Here is a 10874-nt window from a genome sequence, read left to right on the forward strand (position 1 = left end):
ATAAAGATGACCTTTATTATCAAACAAAGCAGAAACATAGATAATACCCCTTTCAATCCAGGCCTCCTTATATAGACTTTTCTTGTTAACAGTAATATCACTGTTATTCCAAATAAGAGTTTTATGTGGTGAAAAGTTGTGAACATAACACACTTTCCAAGACAATAAAGCCTGTTGATGACATTTTGAGACTTTTAGTGGCAATTTAGAAACAGACTAGTTACATCCCAATAGAAAGTTGAAGCCGCTTCCATTTTCAAAGATATTATATGGTATAAAATTCCATAGCGATTCCGGACATTCCAAACATTTCTGAAGCCATTTGATCTTAAAGGTGCAATTCAAACGGATCAAATCTAAGACGCCCAATCCTCCTTCTGCTCTCTCTAAAGTGAGAATTTCTTTTTTGAGGCAATGTCTCCTATGTTTCCACACAAATGTAATACATAAATGATTGATTTCTGTGCAGAACATATCCCTAACAAAAAGTGACAAAGCAGGATAAACTAATCTTGATACACCTTCAGCTTTTGACAATAACACTCTAGCAAAGATTGAAAGGTCTCTCTGAAGCCATCAATTCAAAATTGACTTAGTTTTCTTCATTTTGGGAAGAAAATGTAGCTGTTGTCTGAGAGTCATGTCCTTGGAAATGTGAACACCAAGATATTTAACACACTGTTTGACAGGAATATCAAACATAAGTTTCTCTTCAGTCTCATAGAAACATTAAAGTTGACTTTTGTTGAGATGAAGTTTAAGACCCGAAGCTTCTGAAAATGCACCAGTTGCACGTAATGCACTTTGTATTTGCCCTTTATCCCTTAGAAACAATAGTGTATCATGGGCTAGCTGTGTCATTTTGATCTGTCTGTTAAAGATGGTCAAACCATGAATATCGGGGCTATGTGAGATATTTAACAACAAAACTTCAGCCACAATCAAAAATAAAAAACAAGAAATAGGACATCCTTGGCGTACACCTCTTGAAATTGGAAACCTTTTGGAAATGCTGGGATATAAAAAGACAGAGCTGTTTATATCTTTATAAAACATTATTATATTATTAATAAAATGATCCCCAAAACCAAAAATGTGCAGGGCCTGTATCATGAAAGAATGTTCAATTGAATCAAATGCCTTATAAAAGTCGAGGAATACAAGTAGTGCATGTGACTTTATGTGGTTCCAATAGTCCATTCAATCTAATACTAACCTGACATTAGAGCTAATGTGACGTTTGGCCATAAAAGCATTTTGGTTTTCGCTTATTATCTCTTCTAGATCTTTCTTCAAACGTTTAGCATAGACCTGTGAGATCATTTTATAGTCTATATTTCAAAGAGAAATGGGCCTCCAATTTTCCATTATTAAAGGATTTGTTTCAGGTTTAGGAATAAGGGTTATCAGACCTTGTTTCATGGTTGTCGTCATGTCCTTTCTATCAATACATTCTTTAAACATGAGCAGTAGATGGTCCTTAATTAAAGCCCAAAAGCATAAATCAAATTCTACTGAGAGACCATCACTTCCAGGTGATTTTCTTAAATTCATTGAGTTCATATTGCTTCAGTCATTTCTGAGGATGAGAGTTCTCTGTCACAGCTGTCTTTGAAATGTCCAGAAATCAGAGGAGTCAACTTTCTTATATGCTCCATAAATGCACTGCTCTTGAAGTGATTCAATTCACATGTATATCATTTGCAATAACTTGCAATATTATTGTGGTCTGTGCTGATGGTACCATTTATATTTAGGGATGTAATATTATTTATTTTCCTATTTGGCTTTTCTAAACCAAAAAAAGAACTCGTATTTCTTTCCCCTTCCTCTAACCACTTAGCCCTGGACCTTATGAAGGCACCTTTGGCCAAATTCATATACATTCTGTCAAGCTCTTCACTAAGATTCTTAAGCAATTTGAATTCATCCTCAGATAAATCGTGCCTAGACATTCATTTGTGCAACTGGCTCATTAAAGATCTTCTTTGCTAGTATGTATTTCTTTTATTTGTTTGCTACACTGTATTGCAACTTCTCTCACTTTAAATTTAAAGAATTCCCATTTTTGGATTGGACTCATATCTTTTTCACTAAAAATGTCTTTTGCAAGCAATTCTACACTTTTTTTAAAAAATGTTTTGTCCTCCAATATATTATTATTTAATTTCCAATAGCCTCTGATGTTTGATTTTTCTTTAGAGCCCTTTAATCTAAGACTTGTCTTTTGATGATCAGACAGCGGAGCATGACAATGAGAAACATCTGAAATGAAATGTAGTCCATGTGATGACAGTAACCATAGATCAATTCTAGACTGTAAGCTTCTGCTAGAATTGGTCCACGTATAATCTTTGACACTGGGGTTCATAAATCTCCAAGCATCTGAAAGCAGAAGGTGATCACACAGAAATGAGGTAGATTTGAAACCAAGTCAAGCTGTAGATCTAGGAGGCCATCGATCCATTTCATCATCAGGGGCATCATTGAAGTCTCCACCAATGATAAAAACACATTCTTTGTATTTTCCTTTGCAGAGAGATTAGAAAACGCATCTTTTGCTTGAATTGTTCTGTTTGGACCATAAACATTGCAAAGAATAACCAGAAGGTTGTCCACCTTTAAGACCAATATAATCCATGGACCATCATCTGAGAAAGCAGAATCCAGCACATCACCATTAAATCTATTCAAAAGAACTGCGACTCCAGCTGAATTATTTGAGCCATGAGAAAAAAAAAAACTGTGTCCCCCCACTGAGACTTCTAAAATCTTTCATCATCTCTAGATGAATGAGTTTCTTGCAAAAAAACTATATTTGCATTACAACGCCTGCTTAAGAGAAAAACTGCCTTCCTTTTTGTATTATCCCGTAGTCCCCTTACATTAATAGAGCACAAACTTAGTGCATCAAACTTAAATTGAGTCATACAAGAAAATGAACTCAATAAAAACATAAACAGAATTGGCTAATGTCTGAGGTAAATGAACACTTAGAAACTTGAAGAAAGAATAAAATAGGTACTTACAAACAGTAAAGCTCAACTATATGTACCATTTATACATTCATGAATTTTAAACCAACAGTATTATTAAATGTAATGAAGTGCTCCTGTGACTTATTTCACATGACCCTTAAAGTCCAGAACCCATTGTAACCTTAACAAGTCACCTTTCTTCCTTCAATATAGGCTTCTGGACCACGAACACCAGCACGTTTCCCTTGCTTTCTGGCAGCTTCCACAAGCGGCCAGAGCTTGTTTCTTTCCATCTTGTCGGTTTGTGTCAAATCTTCCTTAACCAGTAGTTTCTTCTCCTTGAGAATCTCAGTGCCACGTGAAATCTTCCAGACTTTGTTTCCAAAGGATCTCATTGTGAACTGCACGATGACAGGTCGTGCTGCATTATCCCGGGGAACTCCAACTCTATGCACTGTGTCAACGAGAAAGCCCAGCTTTTCTTTGTCTTCAGGTGCGAGCAGCGCCAGCAACTTGATGATCTCCCCTCTGATGTTCTCTGCAGGTGTCTCTCCTAATCCATACATGCGGAGATTCCAGCGCCTGCTGAAGCGCTCGCTATTTTCACTTCTCTGTTGCAGTTGTGAGACTTGTCCTGACATTTCTTTAATGTGTTCTTTGTTATTTTCAACTTTCCATAATTCCATCCCTTTCAACTGCTCGCAGACTGTCGTAATGGCTTCAGTGTTTCTGGAGATGTTTTGCTCGTGCGCAGTGAAGCGTTTTGTTAACTCCACCACTGCATTCATGATTTCAGCGTTGGAAACATCGTCAGCATCACCTCCGCCTTTTTGACGCTGTTTCTTTGGGTCCGGGCCTTTACTCGGCGTAACTGGTAGCGGTGTGAACAAAGCGTCCAAACCTTCAACTTCATGTTGAAGTAGTGACGTGACGTTGGTACTGCTGTTGGATTTCACTTCTCTTTTGGGCATGGTTCCAGTGGTTTGTTAAAGCTAATGCTATACTAACAAATGTTGGGGCCGAGATGTCTACTGTAATCCACTATTCTATTGTTCTCCATGGGTAAGGCCTATATGCAGTTTCAAAAGCCTGATTTGAGTTTTCAACAAAGTCTCAGTCCACCATTTGGGACATTCTTGGTTTTACGACTGGTCAGCATTCCATAGGGTCAGTGAATCTCATTGGCCGTTCTCTGTTTTATGGCCTTGCCCCTGAAAACACTATAAAACCAGAGGACAGACGTTTCTCGCTCACTTCCATTTTTCTTTCTCTTCCTATTTTTGCTCTTTGTGTTTTTCTTCTTGTTCCTCTCCTTCGGGGGCAAAACGTGTTATCAGCTCACAGTAAGAGGCAAGGGTTCTGGGCAGGGTTAGGTTAAGGTTCTGTGTTTTATAAACTTTCCTTTGTGTTGAACGTGTTGGATTGTGCACTCACACGTTCGTATGGATTTGTTTACTATTGTTAACTGTTTGTATTTGTTTACACGTTATTAATTCCCTTCGCTGAAAGTAGAGCTCACCGCTCACCCTGCAGTGACGTGTCTTCTCCCGCTGTGAGCGCGTAGACAGATCACGTGGTGAGAGAATGTCGGCATGAACGTTAAGATTCACAGACTGGCCTGGCTTTGCCTGTGTCAAGTCTGTGTGGTTTAAACTGACATAAACTCTCACGTACGCGATCCTTTTGTTTCATTCACTGAACACACTGTGCTTTGAAACACACTTTTGGTCTGCCGCTATTCAAGCACGATTCTCACTCTCTCTCTTTCTCACTCACTCTCTCTCTTTCTCACTCACTCACTCTCTCTCTTTCTCACTCACTCACTCACTCTCTTTCATTCATGAACGAGAGTCTCCTCATAGGCGCCATCTTGTGTCGAACACGTGTCTCTGCAGCCATGCTATCACATGTTCGACCCAAGATCTGCGGCCTCGTGTTAATGTGTTTCTGGCGCCATCTTTGGTGGAAGCGTGCGTCTACAGTCACTGCTACTGCGCATGCCTTCTCTGCTTTAGTGTCGGAAGTGGGAGTGGCTTTGCTCGGCCAACCGCGTCACTCCCATGTCTTATCTTTGTCTCATGTTACACTCACACACACACACACACACACATATTGGTGTTTATGTTGTATATAGCCTGTGTTGTTGTAGCTTAGCAAGTGATATTTGTTGATTCAACCAATAGATTTTCGTTCTACATTAATGTTCACTTTTAGTGAACATGATTGTTTAATTGATTTCAATGTTTGATTTAATAAATTGTTACTTTTATTAACCTGAAGGAATGCTCTGTGTCTTTTGTACATGAATACAGTGACAAATGGGGGTTGAGAGGGTCTGTGCTCGGATTCATACCTTCAATACTGTTAAATTGGGATATCTTTGATATCGTAGTCAATTACAGTGATTATTTAAGACTGATTTTAAAGGCATAGATTGATTGTCTTTTCCCTGTTTTCAGGGTGGTGCCCCGTTCTAGAATGAATTAACATTTAATTCATTTTTCAAAATGTTTAATTAAAATATTTTATTATCCTCTCTATCCTCACAGAGTAGCCACAGCAGTCATAATAGTTGGTTTAGTTGCCGTTTTTTGACGTGGTACAACTTATAGTTTGGGAGCTCACCGCACTCCAACCGCCCAGGTCGCCATCTTGAGCCAACCAAGGACGCTCCTGTTTGTTTGTAAACAGTCACAGCTGTGACATCATCAACAACACTCATTCTCATTGGCTACATGTGAACGTGTCAGAGGAGAAAGTGAAAAACATCAAGTTCAGTCAGAAAAGGTCAAAGCTGCGACTGACGTGAAAACTACAGCGACTGAAACACTTTAGAAAACAAAAAACATGTCAGCTGTGAAAAGATCCTGATTCTACATCTGAGGGAAGAAAAAGTGGAAACATGGAACAACCATCACTGATTCAACTCATGTGACAACATGAATGACTTTCAGTTGTGGATGAAACATCTGACATTTACAACAGTAACAGAGAGTCATTGAACTCACCACAGAGTCTCCAGTCTACAATGTGGACTCTCCAGTCCAGAACACAGCAGCTTCACTCCTGAATCCTGCAGCTGGTTCTTACTCAGGTCCAGGTCTCTCAGGTGTGAGGGGTTGGACTTCAGAGCTGAGACCAGAGAAGAACAGCTGATCTTTGTCAATCTGCAGCCCCTCAACCTGAATGAAGAATAAAAGATGAGACTTTAGACAAAGTTGCTGCTTGAAACCAGTAGTATTGTTATTATTATTAATATGATACTATAATTAAAGTTGATATCAGTCTAATGTTTATGTCTCATTAATAGAACATCAATAACATTGTAGTTGTATAAAAATGTCATAAGTCCTGTTTAAACTTAGAAGCTGACACAACTGTTATATTTCTGCTCCTGGTCTCTCTCCTGTCTCTACCTCACCTCCCTCTTTCACTTTCTCTCCCCCTCCTCTCCTCTGTCCTCCGTTTTGTCCTTTCACCACAACCGGTCGAGGCAGATGCTGCACATGTTTGAGTCTGGTTCTGTCACAGATTTTCTCTCCACTGCCCCCTAGTGTTTGTTCATTGTGTGAACTGTTGGTTTCTCTTGTCTTTCTGTCTTATCATGAACAGAGACTTGAGAGAATGTTGTGATTTGGTGTTTTCATTCAGTTCAAAACAAGAATCACAACCAGCTGACAAATCTTCACTTTCATCATTTAAAACATCTCCAGAAACAAACTGAGAAGAATGAGAAGAACTGACTTCTGTGTGTATTTGATAAACCAAACCATGAATCATCACTGACTGATGATGTTATTGATCATGTCTGAACTCACCGAGCCTTCCTGCAGTTCCTCACAGCTGGAATCAGTCTCTGTTTCCCCTGGTATGATGTTCTGTACTTGCTCAGGTCCAACTCATCCAGAACCTCCTCAGACATCTGCAGCATGTAGGCCAGAGCTGAGCAGTGGATCACAGAGAGTCTCTGTCCTCTGTTCTTTGACTTCATGAACTCTTGGATCTCCTGATGCACTGATTGCTCGTTCATCTCTGTCAGACAGTGGAAGATGTTGATGCTTCTGTCAGGTGAGATGTTCTCTGTGTTCATCTTCTTCAGGTTCTCAATGACCCTCTGGATGATTTCTGGACTGTTCTGAGTCTGACCCAGCAGACCTCCTAAGAGTCTGTGGTTGGACTCCAGACAGAGTCCATGAAGGAAGCGAACAAACAGGTCCAGGTGACCATTTTCACTTTGAAGGGATTTCTTCATGGCTGCTTTCAGGAACACATCCAGAGGAGTGTAACCACCATCATCATCATCATCAACTTTATGTCTGAATAAGACCTGCAGCAACATTTTCAGTGACTTTTTCGAACTGTCTTTTTTTCTAAAGAAGTCCTGCAGTACCTCTGTCTTCCTGTTGGTGAAACAGTGGAACATGTAGACTGCAGCCAGAAACTCCTGAACGCTCAGATGAACAAAGCAGTAGACTGATTTCTGGAAGATCACGCTCTCTCTTCTGAAGATCTCTGTACAAACTCCTGAGTACACCGAGGCCTCTGTCACACTTAGACCACACCGCTCCAGGTCTTCTTGGTAGAACATGATGTCTCCTTTCTGTAGATGTTCAAAGGCCAGCCTACCCAGCTTCAGAAGAAAGTCCCTGTCGGCCTCCGTCAGCTCCCGTGGACTCGTCTCACATCCTTTATCATATTTGTTCTTCTTCCTCTTGGTCTGAACCAGCAGGAAGTGTGAGTACAGGTCTGTCAGGGTCTTGGGCAGCTCTCCTCTCTGCTCTGTGGTCAACATGTGCTCCAGAACTGTAGCACTGATCCAGCAGAAGACTGGGACTTGACACATGATGTGGAGGCTCCTGGACGTCTTGATGTGTGAGATGATTCTGCTGGACAGATCATCAGTTCTGGATCTCTTCCTGAAGTACTCGTCCTTCTGGTCGTCAGTGAAGCCTCGTACTTCTGTTACCCTGGCAACACATTTAGGAGGGATCTGATTGGCCGCCGCAGGTCGAGAAGTTATCCAGACAAGAGCTGAGGGAAGCAGATTCCCCTGGATGAGGTTGGTCAGCAGCGCGTTGACTGATGACCTGTGTGTGACGTCAGAAACCAGCGTGCTGCTGCTGAAGTCCAGTGAGAGTCTGCTTTCATCCAGGCCGTCAAAGATGAACAAAGGTTTACAGACAGCGAGCTCCTCTGCTCTGACCTTCTCTAATGTTGGATGGAAAACATGGAGCAGCGTGAGAAGACTGTGCTGCTGATCTCTGATCAGGTTCAGCTCCCTGAACGAGAGCACAATCAGCAGATTCACATCCTGGTTTTCCAAACCCTCGGCCCAGTCCAGAGTGAACTTCTGCACCGAGAAGGTTTTTCCAACACCAGCGACGCCGTTGGTCAGGACAACTCTGATGCTCCCCTGCTGGTCAGGTAAGGCTTTAAAGATGTCGCAGCACTTGATGGGAGTGTCCTGGACCGTCTTCTTCTTGGAGGTCGTCTCCAGCTGCATCACCTCATGTTGAGTATTGACCTCTTCACTCTGTCCCTCTGTGATGTAGAGCTCAGTGAAGATCCTGTTCAGGAGGGTTCTACTTCCTGTTCCTTCAGTTCCTTCAGTCACATGTTCAAATCTGCTCCTCAGACTGATCTTATGTTCATCTAGAACCTTCTGCAGACCAACATCTGCTGAAAGACAAGAGACAAAGAATGTGAGCAGCTGAGGATTATTTTCATCAGTGTCATGTTTTTCTGTGACGTTGTTGTTTTATGTTGTTTGTTGTCAAATGAAAAACTACATTTTCACTGTAATGACTTGAATAACTTTATTCTGAAAGACTGAATCATTCTAGAAGAACTGTGATGATTGTGAAGGAAAGAGTATCATCTGCATACAAGAGAACAATCATGAGAGAAAAGCAGCAAAATGAGGGGAAACCTTCATTTCTTCAACCTGCAGGGGGCAGCAGAGAGTTAAACTCCATCATGGAGTTAACATGAGTCACATTTTTAACTTTTAAACAGTTTTCTCCTGTTTTTCCATTTCTAAAGTCTACTAGTGCTGATGGGAGCTGCTCTCCTTATGAGTCTTACTCACGGATGCTCTGTGGTCCACGTCCTGTCCTGGGTCTTTTCCCACACTGGGGACAGCAGGAGTCTCCTGGTGGACCAGACTGGTCCCAGTATGAGGAGATGCAGTGTCTGCAGAACTGGTGACCGCAGCTGGTGGAGACTGGATCCTTCAGGACGTCCTGACACAGAGGACAGCGGGACGTCTGCTCGTCCACAGAAACAGCAAACTGGTCTCTGTGGAGACGTTTCTTTATCACTGACATGTCGGGACAGGTGGACATGTCTCTGTGGAGACATTTCTTTATCACTGACACGTCAGGGATAGGTGGACGTGTGTCTGTGGAGACATTTCTTTATCACTGACACGTCAGGGACAGGTGGACATGTCTCTGTGAAGACATCCTTACAGCTTTGTCTCACAGTGGTTCTGATGGACTGTTGTAAAGGTCTAACCCTGAGGCTCATCCTCACACTCTCTCTGACTCGTCAATGGTTTGACTCATTGATCCGTTTCATCAGATTCTGAATCAGTTCAGTTCAGTCTGTTGCTCACACACACATTTAGTTCTTCTTCCTTCACAAAAGTCCAGTCAAATTCAATTTGAACCACAAATAAAAGAAATGAGCTGTTGATGTGAAGCTGCTTTCAGAGCTGCTCTGAAGTTTGGACGTTTCCCTCCAACAGATGGAGGTTATTTCTTATCTTAATTCAAGAGCATATCATATTGATTTGAGAGCATTATTTATTGAGTCTCTTACTTTGTCTCTGAGGCTCCAGGTTCATGACTGAAGTTTATAATTTTTCCCATAGACTGGTCACTCTTCACAGACAGACCGCTGGGTCCTGGAGACTCTGCTCTCTGTCTCTGGTTCTGACCTCTGCAAACACAAACATCACATGATCACTGATGATGGTCTTTGTTTAGACACTTTGATCACAAAGCAGCCTCAGTGTCAGTGTGACCTCCAGAGTCTGGAGTGAAGGGAATGATTTCAGGTTTACAGCCTGTGGTCGCTGATCTTTGTGTAAAGACTGATCCTCTACAGCAGCGGTCCTCAACCCCCGGGCCGCGGACCGGTTTAATGTCAGACAATATTTTCAGGACCGGCCCATAATACAAAAATAAATAAATAAAAAACTAAATAAAATGATACGACCGGCATGAAAACTGGTCTTTGGTGAATATAATAATAAACGTGAATCCACTGTGTATGCAAATGTATTAGCAGCGTCCTCGTAACATCGCGCCAACGATACTGCACAGAGCGCAGCCGTGCGTCAGCGGCATGTGCACCGGCTGGGGGAAAAATGGCCGAGTCCATCAACCAGTTGCGGATGCTGCCGCTGACCAAAGGACAAATGTGAAGTCCCGTCTGTTCATTGCGCAGCAGCGGTAACGGAGGACCCAGATGACGCGAGCCAGGAGACGGGTGCTTCGTCAACAGCAGCAGCAGCAGCACCCGCTCACCCTGCTTCACACAGATAGGATGTTGCTGTTGTGGTGATCTCAGGGTTTTCTGTCATGACTTTAATCCACAACACCGGCAGAGTTATTGTCTCAAACATACTTTTAATGCCGCCGTCATTTTGCCATCTCCAGCAGTTGATCTTCTTCTTCGACCGTGACATGTGACCGAGGCAAGCATGTTGACATGTGTCAAGAGTGAGTCATAGACAGATGTGGCGAGAGAACGGTTCACAATCTGATCATAAATAAAACGGAAATAATGGAAGTTATGTATTCTTTCTCTGCGGCCCGGTACCAATTGACCCACGGACTGGTACCGGTCCGCGGCCCGGGGGTTGAGGACCACTGCTCTACAGGTACAGTC

The 10874-nt window shown here is 42.1% G+C and overlaps 1 protein-coding gene across 1 annotated transcript; it reads right to left on the minus strand.

Moving 5' to 3' along the window:
• Positions 1 to 5994: 5994 nt before the first annotated feature.
• On the minus strand, positions 5995 to 9304 carry LOC122764162 (NLR family CARD domain-containing protein 3-like; the record flags this gene model as incomplete). The annotated part of the gene is made up of 3 exons (XM_044018494.1): positions 9067 to 9304; positions 6797 to 8657; positions 5995 to 6160 (listed from the first exon to the last, which is right to left on the minus strand). Coding segments are annotated over exons 1-3 (2265 nt in total), but the record flags the coding sequence as incomplete, so codon positions are not given.
• Positions 9305 to 10874: the final 1570 nt, after the last annotated feature.

Source organism: Solea senegalensis, unplaced genomic scaffold, assembly GCF_019176455.1.
Source record: "Solea senegalensis isolate Sse05_10M unplaced genomic scaffold, IFAPA_SoseM_1 scf7180000017271, whole genome shotgun sequence".
In the NCBI taxonomy this organism is placed as follows: Eukaryota; Metazoa; Chordata; class Actinopteri; order Pleuronectiformes; family Soleidae; genus Solea; species Solea senegalensis.